General features: G+C 45.7%; 1 protein-coding gene across 1 annotated transcript in view; it reads right to left on the minus strand.

Moving 5' to 3' along the window:
* Nucleotides 1-2,763: 2,763 nt before the first annotated feature.
* The window catches only part of LOC115171933 (actin-related protein 2/3 complex subunit 1A-A-like), a 13,832-nt gene continuing 2,773 nt past the window's right edge, over nt 2,764-13,822 (minus strand). Inside the window, exons 3-10 of the mRNA XM_029729186.1 lie at nt 11,483-11,587; nt 10,877-11,099; nt 10,382-10,489; nt 9,383-9,589; nt 8,221-8,296; nt 7,248-7,438; nt 7,005-7,095; nt 2,764-3,248 (exon numbers count right to left, since the gene is read on the minus strand). Coding sequence (XP_029585046.1) covers nt 3,243-3,248; nt 7,005-7,095; nt 7,248-7,438; nt 8,221-8,296; nt 9,383-9,589; nt 10,382-10,489; nt 10,877-11,099; nt 11,483-11,587 — 1,007 coding nt within the window. The 3' untranslated portion in view covers nt 2,764-3,242. The remainder of the gene's footprint in view (nt 3,249-7,004; nt 7,096-7,247; nt 7,439-8,220; nt 8,297-9,382; nt 9,590-10,381; nt 10,490-10,876; nt 11,100-11,482; nt 11,588-13,822) is intronic.

The raw sequence follows: 13,822 nt of genomic DNA on the forward strand, positions 1-13,822 counted from the left end.
AAGTGAAATGCTGGTAGAAATGAGGTAAAACATATTTCAGTTTCCCTGCTTAAAATCACGATGAACGAGAAGCGTCGCCTCTGGATGTGCATTTTCTTGTTTGCTTTTGGTCCTATACAGCTCATTGAATGCAATCTTAGTGCCAGCATCGGTTTGTGGTGGTAAATAGTTATCTACGAAAAAATATAGAAGCAAACTTTCTTGGTAAATAGTGTGGTCTGCAGCTTATCATGAGGTATTCTAACTCACACAAGCAAAAAAACTCAAGACTTCCTTAACATTAGAGTTCGCGCACCAGCTAACAAAGAGACTCCCCCCCTCTCATCTTTACCCGAGGCTGCCATCCGGTCTTGACGATGTATGGAAAAACCAGCTAGATGTATATTATCCATGTCCTTGTTCAGCCACGACTCAGAAAATCACACAATATTACAGCTGTTCAGGTCACGTTGATAGGATAGTCTCTAACGGAACTCGTCCAGCTTGTTCTTCAGTGACTGTACGTTCGCCAATAGAATGGAGGGTATAGGCGGTTTATTTTCACGCCAACGAAGTCTCGTCAGGATGCCGACTCTTCTGCCTCTTCTTGTGCCGTCAATTCCTTTTTCGAGTTCCTGGGGGAATTAGGGCCTGGTCCGGAGGAAGCAGAACGTCCAGAGCTGCCAACTCGTTGAAGTAGAAAACTGTCATCCACATTGTAGGTTAGTGATCACTATTCAGATGTCCAGAAGCTGTTTTCGGTCATAGGAAATTAAGGAGGAGACATTATGTAAAATAAAAAGTTAAGATCAGCGGGGGAAGAAAAAAAACAGACTAAATATCAGAATTGGTCTGGAGCCCATGAAAAGGCTTTACTGCAGCGTCGTCTTTACATCTTAATGGCACAGGTACAAAGATGAGTCCTCTGTCGATCTCTATGGCCTGTTCACATGTGTATCTGCCCTCTCATTGGCTAGAATGGTCCCACCTGATCTCGCCTCCTCCCGCCTGCCTTCCATCTTTGAAGACATGTATTTCCATTGTTAGAGCGGTCACTTGACTAAATAATAGACATTTTTGGCTTCCACCATATTAATGTAGTCAACTGGGTCAGACTTCCAAATTCATTGGCTGATCCCTCCTGATCCCTCCTCAATGTACTACTTCAAAATGGAGATTGCCTCAATGGCGCTGCCCAAAACACACAGATGCTATAATGGGAATTATAAACTAGGTGGTTTGAACCCTTAATGCTGATTGGCTGAAAGCTGTGGTAAATCAGACCGGGTATGACAAAACATGTATTTTTACTGCTGTAATTACGTTGGTAACCAGTTTATAATAGCAATTAGGCACCTCGGGGGTTTGTGTATATGGCAAAATATACCACAGCTAATGGCTGTATCCAGCCACTCTGCATTGCATCATGATAAGAACAGCCCTTAGCCGTGGTATATTGGTCATATACCACACCCCCTCGGGCCTTATTGCTTAATAACTACTGCATACACTGAGTATACCAAACATTAGGAACACCTTCGTCATGTTGAGTTGGCCCTCAGAACAGCCTCAGTTCATCAGGACATGGACTCTACAAGGTGTCGAAAGGGTTCCACAGGGATGTTGGCCCATGTTGACTCCAATGCTTCCCACAGTTGTGTCAAGTTGTCTGGATGTACTTTGGGTGGTGGACCATTCTTGATACACACAGGAAACTGTTGAGCGTGAAAAACCCAGCAGCGTTGCAGTTCTTGACACAAACCGCTGCCCCTGGCACCTACTACCATACCCCGTTCAAAGGCACTTAAATCTTTTGTCTTTCCCATTCACCCTCTGAATGGCACACAGACACAATCCATGTCTCAATTGTCTCAAGGGTTAAAAATCCTTATTTAACTTGTCTCCTCCCCTTCATCTGCACTGACTGAAGTGGATTTAACAGGTGACATCAATAAGGGATCATATCTTTCACCTGGATTCACCTGTCATGGACAGAGCAGGTGTTCTTAAATGATGTGCATACTCAGTGCTTTCTCTATCATTATCTATGGTCAGGTGGAATAAAAGGTTTGTCTTGATTGGCTCCTCTTGGGGAAAGGGAGGTCGGGTAACGCCCCTAGTTTAAATCTATGCAGTAGCAGCAGAGATACTATACATAATGAGTTGTTGTCCCAAAGGCGGGAAGGCAGGTGACAAGCTACCTATCGATCTGCTTGTTAAACCTATAGAAACACAGTGAATAACGCTGTATTCCCCGTGGACAGACTTTGACGTGAGTAAATCCTCTGGCTCCGCCTCTTCCTCTCTAGTAGCTAGTAGCTCTGCATGTTGTTATTCATTGGGGAACTCAAACCAGTGGGCGGTGGTCACAGTGGGCGGAGGTCACAGTGGGCGGTGGTCACAGTGGGCGGAGATAGACAAGAAAAGCTATTAATTTACAGTAGTAACAGCTGGCAAAACATTGACCTTCCTTGACTTCTCCTTGAGCGACCCTCAAGCACCTGCAGCAGCCTTTTGCTTACACATGTTACTTTGTATTTTGTATATTTATATTGTACTTTGTACCATTTATAACAGTTCCGGAGTGTAGATTCACTGTAGCCATACTGCCATAGACACAATACCTTGTTGAAGTGTAGCACTCAGCCAGGGATGGACATTATGGTTTATATTATAATATGTCTTATTACAGTATTAGAAATATACACCAAACATACCACTTGGGTGTGAGTTCATTTATCACATAGGAACCACAGTACAATATGAAAACTCAGTCCACCAGAATCTGTAGAAAGCATGTTTATTTACTCAAAAATATTGATTCGTTGATTGAAACCCAGAACAAAGCAACATGATTTATTGCAAAACATCTTGAAGCTGCAGAAGCGTCTACTGTTCCAGTTGAAAATGAATACACATGATAACACATCTATCTGTGTAAAATAATAGGTCACTTGACAGTGGTGTGACTCTGTGTTGGGGTCAATTCCATTTCAATTCCAGTCAATTCAGAAAGTACACTGAAATTCCAATTCTCTTCAATGCTTTTCAATGAGGAACATTTTTTAAAATTGGAATTGGAATTTGATTTACTTTCCGAATTGACTGGAATTGAAATGGAATTGACCCCAACCCTGGTGTGACTAACTGCTTAATGTAGAAGTTAATAACAACTGGTAGTGGTGAGTCCCATGGTCAGCTGGAGTGATGCTGACCGCACAGATGGCAAGACACAGCATATGGCTCTAGCATCCTCCATCAACTCAGTGCTGCAGGGAAAACAGAGAGAAGAAGAAAAACAGGTTAATAAATGTCACATTAACAGAGTAGAACAGCCTGAGTTTTACCCATAAGGCTCTGGTCAACAGTAGTGCACTATGCTGTGTAATGGTATGGGGGAAAGGTTAGTGTTGGAACATAGGCAAACACACTATCCAGGATACACTTCCACACTCCTTCCCCCAGGGGGCAGCAGCCGGGTCTAGTTGCTGAGCTGAGCCTTGATAAGCACATCAGGTGCAGCCAATGAAGGTGATTGGCAGTCCGGGAGAGAGAGGAGGACAGAAGCCTCTCAGACGGATTTTATTTGTTTTTGTTGTGTTAGAAAACCTCTTTAGTTGGGCATATATTTTTGTAGTGTGGTTTCTGTACATATTTACTTTGTCACCATGAACATATGAATAATCTGCTTAGACTGGCAGACCAAGAGGTCAAGAAAGAGCTAGTCCTGATCTCGGTAAGTTGCTGTCTCCTGGGTACATTCAACACCTGGCTGAATACACTGACTTCTCACATCTATACACACATCAACTCAGGTTATAGACCATGTAGCTAGGACCCCTAGACATAATGAGTCAGGTTATAGACCATGTAGCTAGGACCCCTAGACATAATGAGTCAGGTTATAGACCATGTAGCTAGGACTAGGACCCCTAGACATAATGAGTCAGGTTACAGACCATGTAGCTAGGACCCCTAGCCATAATGAGTCAGGTTACAGACCATGTAGCTAGGACCCCTAGACATAATGAGTCAGGTTACAGACCACATAGCTAGGACCCCTAGACATAATGAGTCAGGTTACAGACCATGTAGCTAGGACCCCTAGACATAATGAGTCAGGTTATAGACCATGTAGCTAGGACCCCTAGACATAATGAGTCAGGTTACAGACCATGTAGCTAGGACCCCTAGCCATAATGAGTCAGGTTACAGACCATGTAGCTAGGACCCCTAGACATAATGAGTCAGGTTACAGACCACGTAGCTAGGACCCCTAGACATAATGAGTCAGGTTACAGACCATGTAGCTAGGACCCCTAGACATAATGAGTCAGGTTATAGACCATGTAGCTAGGACCCCTAGACATAATGAGTCAGGTTACAGACCACGTAGCTAGGACCCCTAGACATAATGAGTCAGGTTACAGACCATGTAGCTAGGACCCCTAGACATAATGAGTCAGGTTATAGACCATGTAGCTAGGACCCCTAGACATAATGAGTCAGGTTACAGACCATGTAGCTAGGACCCCTAGACATAATGAGTCAGGTTACAGACCATGTAGCTAGGACCCCTAGACATAATGAGTCAGGTTACAGACCATGTAGCTAGGACCCCTAGACATAATGAATCAGGTTACAGACCATGTAGCTAGGACCCCTAGACATAATGAGTCAGGTTACAGACCATGTAGCTAGGACTCCTAGACATAATGAGTCAGGTTACAGACCATGTAGCTAGGACCCCTAGACATAATGAGTCAGGTTACAGACCATGTAGCTAGGACTCCTAGACATAATGAGTCAGGTTACAGACCATGTAGCTAGGACTCCTAGACATAATGAGTCAGGTTACAGACCATGTAGCTAGGACCCCTAGACATAATGAGTCAGGTTACAGACCATGTAACTAGGACTCCTAGACATAATGAGTCAGGTTACAGACCATGTAGCTAGGACTCCTAGACATAATGAGTCAGGTTACAGACCATGTAGCTAGGACTCCTAGACATAATGAGTCAGGTTACAGACCATGTAGCTAGGACCCCTAGACATAATGAGTCAGGTTACAGACCATGTAACTAGGACCCCTAGACATAATGAGTCAGGTTACAGACCATGTAGCTAGGACTCCTAGACATAATGAGTCAGGTTACAGACCATGTAACTAGGACTAGGACTCCTAGACATAATGAGTCAGGTTACAGACCATGTAACTAGGATTAGGACTCCTAGACATGATGAATCAGGTTACAGACCATGTAGCTAGGACTAGGACTCCTAGACATAATGAATCAGGTTACAGACCATGTAGCTAGGACTCCTAGACATAATGAGTCAGGTTACAGACCATGTAGCTAGGACCCCTAGACATAATGAGTCAGGTTACAGACCATGTAGCTAGGACCCCTAGACATAATGAGTCAGGTTACAGAACATGTAGCTAGGACCCCTAGACATAATGAGTCAGGTTACAGACCATGTAGCTAGGACTAGGACTCCTAGACATAATGAATCAGGTTACAGACCATGTAACTAGGCCTAAGATCCCTAGACATAATGAGTCAGGTTACATGTAGCTAGGACCCCTAGACATAATGAGTCAGGTTACATGTAGCTAGGACCCCTAGACATAATGAGTCAGGTTACATGTAGCTAGGACCCCTAGACATAATGAGTCAGGTTACATGTAGCTAGGCCTAGGACATGATTTCATAACAATATGGATGAGGATGCCATGCACTATATAAGGATTAGAGTGCCATTTCAGACGCACCCTGTGCCTTTGAATTGATCTCTGAGTAGAGTACTGAATCTCCATTGGTTCCTGAGTCTCTGAATGTCATGTCATGTACCAAAAGTATATGGACACCTGCTCGTCAAACATCTCATTCCAAAATCATGGGCATTAATATGGAGTTGGTCCCCCCTTTACTGCTATAACAGCCTTCACTCTTCTGGGAAGGCTTTCCACTAGATGTTGGAACATTGCTGCAGGGACTTGCTTCCATTCAGCCACAAGAGCATTAGTGAGGTTGGGCACTGATGTTGGGTGATTAGGCCTGGCTTGATGGGATGAGGTCAGGGCTCTTTGCAGGCCAGTCAAGTTCTTCCACACCGATCTCAACAAACCATTGCTGTATGGACCTCGCTTTGTGCACGAGGGCATTTTCATGCTGAATCAGGAAGGGCCATCCCCAAACTGTTGCCACAAAGTTGGAAGCACAGAATCATCTAGAATGTAATTGTATGCTGTAGCATTAAGATTTCCCTTCACTGGAACTAAGGGGCCTAGCCCGAATCCATTATTCCTCCTCCACCAAACTTTACAGTTGGCACTATGTATTGGGGCAGGTAGCGTTCTCCTGGCATCCGCCAAACCCAGATTCATCTGTCGGACTGCCAAATGGTGAACCGTGATTCATCATTCCAGTGAACGTGTTTCCACTACTCCAGAGTCCAATGGCTGCAAACCTTACACCACTCCAGCTGACGCTTGGCACTGTGCACAGTGATCTTAGGCTGGTGTGCGGCTGCTCGGCCATGGAAACCCATCTCATGAAGCTCCCGACGAACAGTTATTGTGCTGATGTTGCTTCCAGAGGCAGTTTGGAACTCTGTAGTGAGTGTTGCAACCGAGGACAAACGATTTTTACGCGCTTCAACACTCGGTGGTCCCGTTCTGTGAGCTTGTGTGGCCTACCACTTCACAGCTGAGCCGTTGTTGCTCCTAGACGTTTCCACTTCACAATAACAACAGTTACAGTTGACCAGGGCAGCTCTAGCAGGTCAGAAATTTGACAAAATGACTTGTTGGAAAGGTGGCATCCTATGACGGTGCCATGTTGAAAGTCGCTGAGCTCTTCATTAAGGCCATTCTACTGCCAATGTTTGTCTATGGAGATTGCATAGCTGTGTGCTTTTATACACCTGTCAGCAACGGGTGTGGCTAAAATAGCCAAATCTACTCATTTGACTGGGTGTCCACATACTCTTTTATATGTGGTGTATGTAGGCAGTACCTTGAAGTCCCAGAGGACCATAGCTCCGTCCAGACCCACACTGCTGTACTTGTCCACGTGGGCCTTAGTTCCTGACACGATACACAGCTGCCTGGAGGGAGACACAGGAGCAGAGAGATTCAGTATACTTACAAGCATTTCGCTACACCCGCAATAACATCTGCTAAACACGTGTATGTGGCACACACAACACACATACAAACACATACAACACACACACATACACACTCCCTCTCTCCTCACGTGATGCTGTTCTGGTGCAGGCAGCCCAGCTCGTTGCTCTCATCATCAGTAGCCTTCTTATCCAGATTGCGGAAGTGTTGCATGGCGGACATGCTGCCCCTAGAGGTCTGCTTGGGGATATCCAGCTTCTTAACAAACTTCAGACTGCCTGGGCCCTTATAGGAGAACTGAAACGGACAGCAGTCATGGCCCTGAAACAGAGGGTTTAGACATTAGGTTTGCAGGGTATGTATGCTAGGAACATAGAGGGTTTAGACATTAGGTATGCCGGGTATGTATGCTAGGAACATAGAGGGTTTAGACATTAGGTATGCCGGGTATGTATGATAGGAACATAGAGGGTTTAGACATTAGGTATGCCGGGTATGTATGATAGGAACATAGAGGGTTTAGACATTAGGTATGCAGGGTATGTATGCTAGGAACATAGAGGGTTTAGACATTAGGTTTGCAGGGTATGTATGCTAGGAACATAGAGGGTTTAGACATTAGGTATGCAGGGTATGTATGCTAGGAACATAGAGGGTTTAGACATTAGGTATGCAGGGTATGTATGATAGGAACATAGAGGGTTTAGACATTAGGTATGCAGGGTATGTATGCTAGGAACATAGAGGGTTTAGACATTAGGTATGCAGGGTATGTATGCTAGGAACATAGAGGGTTTAGACATTAGGTATGCAGGGTATGTATAATATTGCCTTATGGCTGAGTCCCAAATGGAACCCTATTGCCTTTATATAATGCACTGCTTTTGACCAGGACCGATAGGAGCAAACTGTAGGATACCATGCCACAAGGGATCCTGTAAAGCCTATATATAGGGGACAGTGTTCCATCTGGGAGAGTGTATTTCTTCAATGAACTCCCACAGGTGGAAGTGGTTCGGTGAACTAGGCTCACATGTTGAGTAACCTTGCTATGGTTCTGGTCGGTCACAAATGAAGAGAGTGAGAGAGGTGTGTTTTCTTACCGCGGCAACCATCTCTGTGGGGCTCACATAGAGCACGCTCACTAGAGGGAGGCGGTCCGTTGTCAGCTGAGTCACCCTGTCAATCGACACAAGGTCAGAGATCAAGAGTCAGGGGTCAATGACATGTTCCTCTCTTTGTGTGAATTTCTAAATGAAAGATTCCTCACATCCCTTCTCCTAGCCTCTTCCTCAGAACATCAGAAGGACCCAAGGTTCCTTTTCAAGGATCTCCTCCAAGGCTCTAATGGCTTCCCTTTTCCCTTTTCCCTTTTCCCTTTTCAGGAGGTGAGGCGAGAGGACACCAGTAGTGGAGGAAAACACTGAGAAGGACCCTTTCTGTTAGTGATAGCTACTCACTCTTTCCCCTGGGTAGCGTCTGCCTTATAATTTGTCCCTTTCACCCCTTCACCCCTTCACTCTTTCACCCCTTCACTCCTTCATCCCTTCACTCTTTCACCCCTTCACTCCTTCATCCCTTCACTCTTTCACCCCTTCACTCTTTCACCCCTTCACTCCTTCATCCCTTCACTCTTTCACCCCTTCACCCCTTCACTCCTTCACCCCTTCACTCTTTCACCCCTTCACCCCTTCACTCTTTCACCTCTTCACTCCTTCACTCTTTCACCCTTCACTCTTTCACCCCTTCACTCTTTCACCCTTCACTCTTTCACCCCTTCACTCTTTCACCCTTCACTCTTTCACCCCTTCACTCTTTCACCTCTTCACTCCTTCATCCCTTCACTCTTTCACCCCTTCACTCTTTCACCTCTTCACTCCTTCATCCCTTCACTCTTTCACCTCTTCACTCCTTCATCCCTTCACTCTTTCACCCCTTCACTCTTTCACCCCTTCACTCCTTCATCCCTTCACTCTTTCACCCCTTCACCTCTTCACTCCTTCATCCCTTCACTCTTTCACCCCTTCACTCTTTCACCTCTTCACTCCTTCATCCCTTCACTCTTTCACCTCTTCACTCCTTCATCCCTTCACTCTTTCACCCCTTCACTCTTTCACCCCTTCACTCCTTCATCCCTTCACTCTTTCACCTCTTCACTCCTTCATCCCTTCACTCTTTCACCCCTTCACTCTTTCACCCCTTCACTCCTTCATCCCTTCACTCTTTCACCCCTTCACTCTTTCACCCCTTCACTCCTTCACTCACTCTTTCCCCTGGGTGGCGTCGGCCACACTGATGCTGCTGTTGTGAGCGACCCAGGCCAGGTGGTCTCCGCTGGGGGAGAAGGAGACACTGTGTACCCAACCTCCACAGTCCTTGGTCTCCAGCAGCATCTCCCCAAATGGCATCTTAGCCCCCCACGCTGTCGGGCCTGGCTTGTCCTCGATTTCCTTGATGTAGGCAGAGAAGATCCTGCATGAAGAGAATTTGGGAATTGTAATGTTTGTATCACTATAGGCTGACCCGGCTCGCACAACGTTACCTGCTTATTTTGTATCACAAAGAGAGAGATAGAACGTGTGAGAGAGTATTTTTAAATACTGTTATAGTATAAACAGACGGTATATACATTGGTATAAAAAATTCTACCACCATATTATGACTCACACCTGGAAAAATGTGTTCCGAATGGGTTCTTCAGCTGTCCCTATAGAAGAACCATTTTTAGTTCCACTTGACCCCTTTTGGGATCCATTTGGAATTTTCTGTGAAAAGGGTTCTACATGGAACCCAAAAGGGTTCTACCTGGAACCAAAAAGGCTTTTCCAAAGGGTTCTCCTATGGGGACAACCGAATCACCCTTTTAGATTCTAGATAGCACCTCTTTTCTAAGATTGCTTGGTAAAGAAACCTGTTGTGAGAAAACACAAAACTATGGCAAAATTGTTTGCGAAATGACATCAGATTCAATTCCAAGGTGGTGCAGGGTTTATCAAGCAGAAGTGCTGTACAGATGTAATTATATTGTCATATTTTTGTAACAGCTCCTTGACCAAGCATTAGAAAATAAATAATCTGACCTGATAATTACCTAGCTAAAGGTTGAATAAATAAGAATCAGCCAAAGAATAGCATCAACAGCATTAGAGACAGTTACTATCTGTTGGTTCTGACCTGCAGTGGAAGCCTTAGAGACAGTTACTATCTGTTGGTTCTGACCTGCAGTGGAAGCCTTAGAGACAGTTACTATCTGTTGGTTCTGACCTGCAGTGGAAGTCAGAGGACCCAGCAGCCAACAGGATGTTGTTGGGGTGCCAGTCCAGACACATCACCGTGGACCGGATGCTCTTCTTTATGTGCTTACTGAGCCACCTGCAGGGGCCAGAGGTCACAGAGGTCTCAAAGGTCAAAGGTTGCAATAGATTCATACTGGACAAATCTCAAGACACTACTGAGCCATAACAGGTCAGAGGGGAAAGGTCACAGTAGATTATTTCTGGGAACATCTCAAATGGTTCCTCACTTCCAGCCTATAGTGTACTACTGTAGTAACAGTCACAATAACAGTATTAGTAAGAGGGTACAGTGAGAGTGAATGTGAGTGAGTGAGTGAGTGAGTGAGTGAGTGAGTGAGTGAGTGAGTGAGTGAGTGAATGTGAGTGAGTGAGCGAGCGAGCAAGCGACCAACCGTCCGACCGACCGACCGACCGACCGACCGACCGACCGACCGACTGACTGAATGTGTTCCGTGTCTCTCACCAGTCGTTCTCCTTCTCGAAGTAGCAGACAGAGATGAGTCTGGCTCCACTGCCCAGGGCAAACTTATTCTCCAGAGGGGACCACTTGACAAAGGTAGCAGCCCGGTTGATCCTCACCAACACCAGAGTGGGCTTCCACACCTTGTCCTTCAGGGTCCACACGTACGCATTACGGTCCGATGCACACGTCACGATGCGGTTCGAATCCGGAGCCCAGTCGATGCCTGGAAGGTTTTTAGGAGAAGGAGACAATGAAGAGAATGATGCAGTTGGAATCCCATGATGCAACATGTTCAGGCTAGCATCCAGTGTGTGTGTGTGTTTGTGTGTGTGTGTGTGTGTGTGTGTGTGTGTGTGTGTGTGTGTGTGTGTGTGTGTGTGTGTGTGTGTGTGTTCAGTGGAGTTACTGACTAATCAATGATGTTTCACTTCCTGGCTGTCTATGACTGAGTCCCAAACGGCCTATGGGCCCTGGTCTACACGAGTACACTATAGGGAATAGGGCCCTGGTCTACACTAGTACACTATAGGGAATAGGGAGCCATTTGGGACACCATTATATGTGGGTACCTGTGATTCGTCTTTGGGTCTCATTGTATGTGGGTACCTGTGATTCGTCCACTGTGCTCAGTCAGCTCGTGGATCTTGGTCCACTCGTTCCCCTTCTTCTCATAGATGATCACCTCACTGCTGTTGGGGCTGACAGCAATCTCTGGAGATAGACATCTCTACGTCACTACAATATCTTGATTAACAACAACTAATACACAGCAATATCTGGAGAGAGGAGAGGCATCTCTACATCTCTACATCATCTTGATTAACATGTAGCTAATGTGTAATGGATAGAAATATGCTGATTGACAGTGACACACACACACACACACGCAAGAGCACACAGACACACACAACATTGCATATTATGTGGAGGAGAGATGTCTATAATGCATTGATGTATCATATACGACGCATACAGAAACATACAGTACATTGTATACTGCTCAAAAAAATAAAGGGAACACTAAAATAACACATCCTAGATCTGAATGAATGAAATAATCTTATTAAATACTTTTTTCTTTACATAGTTGAATGTGCTGACAACAAAATCACACAAAAATAATCAATGTAAATCCAATTTATCAACACATGGAGGTCTGGATTTGGAGTCACACTCAAAATTAAAGTGGAAAACCACACTACAGGCTGATCCAACTTTGATGTAATGTCCTTATGACCTCCCTACAATGCCTGGACATGCTCCTGATGAGGTGGCGGATGGTCTCCTGAGGGATCTCCTCCCAGACCTGGACTAAAGCATCCTCCAACTTCTGGACAGTCTGTGGTGCAACGTGGCGTTGGTGGATGGAGCGAGACATGATGTCCCAGATGTGCTCAATTGGATTCAGGTCTGGGGAACGGGCGGGCCAGTCCATAGCATCAATGCCTTCCTCTTGCAGGAACTGCTGACACACTCCAGCCACATGTGGTCTAGCATTTTTCTGGCATTAGGAGGAACCCAGGGCCAACTGCACCAGCATATGGTCTCACAAGGGGTCTGAGGATTTCATCTCGGTACCTAATGGCAGTCAGGCTACCTCTGGCGAGCACATGGAGGGCTGTGCGGCCCCCAAAGAAATGCCACCCCACACCATGACTGACCCACCGCCAAACCGGTCATGCTGGAGGATGTTGCAGGCAACAGAACGTTCTCCACGGCGTCTCCAGACTCTGTCACGTCTGTCACATGTGCTCAGTGTGAACCTGCTTTCATCTGTGAAGAGCACAGGGCGCCAGTGGCGAATTTGCCAATCTTGGTGTTCTCTGGCAAATGCCAAACGTCCTGCACGGTGTTGGGCTGTAAGCACAACCCCCACCTGTGGACGTCGGGCCCTCATACCACACTCATGGAGTCCGTTTCTGACCGTTTGAGCAGACACATGCACATTTGTGGCCTGCTGGAGGTCATTTTGCAGGGCTCTGGCAGTGCTCCTCCTGCTCCTCCTTGCACAGAGGCGGAGGTAGCGGTCCTGCTGCTGGGTTGTTGCCCTCCTACGGCCTCCTCCACATCTCCTGATGTACTGGCCTGTCTCCTGGTAGCGCCTCCATGCTCTGGACACTACGCTGACAGACACAGCAAACCTTCTTGCCACAGCTCGCATTGATGTGCCATCCTGGATGAGCTGCACTACCTGAGCCACTTGTGTGGGTTGTAGACTCCGTCTCATGCTACCACTAGAGTGAAAGCACCGGCAGCATTCAAAAGTGACCAAAACATCAGCCAGGAAGCATAGGAACTGAGAAGTGGTCTGTGGTCCCCACCTGCAGAACCACTCCTTTATTGGGGGTGTCTTGCTAATTGCCTATAATTTCCACCTGTTGTCTATTCCATTTGCACAACAGCATGTGAAATGTATTTTCAATAAGTGTTGCTTCCTAAGTGGACAGTTTGATTTCACAGAAGTGTGATTGACTTGGAGTTACATTGTGTTGTTTAAGTGTTCCCTTTATTTTTTTGAGCAGTGTATATGTATACACATCAAATTCTCCAGTGGTGAATCAACACTGACAGTGTTCAGTTCAATACTGGATAAGTGTCCACACTTTTCAGTGTTAAATCACTGTTAAAGGAAATTAAGACTTTTAGTGTTAATCAAGAACACCTCATATTTAACACCAGGAAGTGTATATAGTTTTCACCAATGGTGTTTGCAATGACACCTCATAACAATTACACCAATTAGGCCTAGTTTCACCCTAATAAAAGGTCTGAAACTCATGGTTTACAGGCCACATCAGGCCTTCAAGTAGGGTAGGTAACTTTCCCTAAATTCCCAGATATCCTGGTTGAAGCATTCCAGATTTTTGTATTATTTCCTCCCATTCCCAGGAATCTTCCAACTGCAATTTCTGATAAATCTGGAAATTATGGCAAAGTTACCAGCAT

Source organism: Salmo trutta, chromosome 32 (genome assembly GCF_901001165.1).
Source record: "Salmo trutta chromosome 32, fSalTru1.1, whole genome shotgun sequence".
Classification (NCBI taxonomy): Eukaryota; Metazoa; Chordata; class Actinopteri; order Salmoniformes; family Salmonidae; genus Salmo; species Salmo trutta.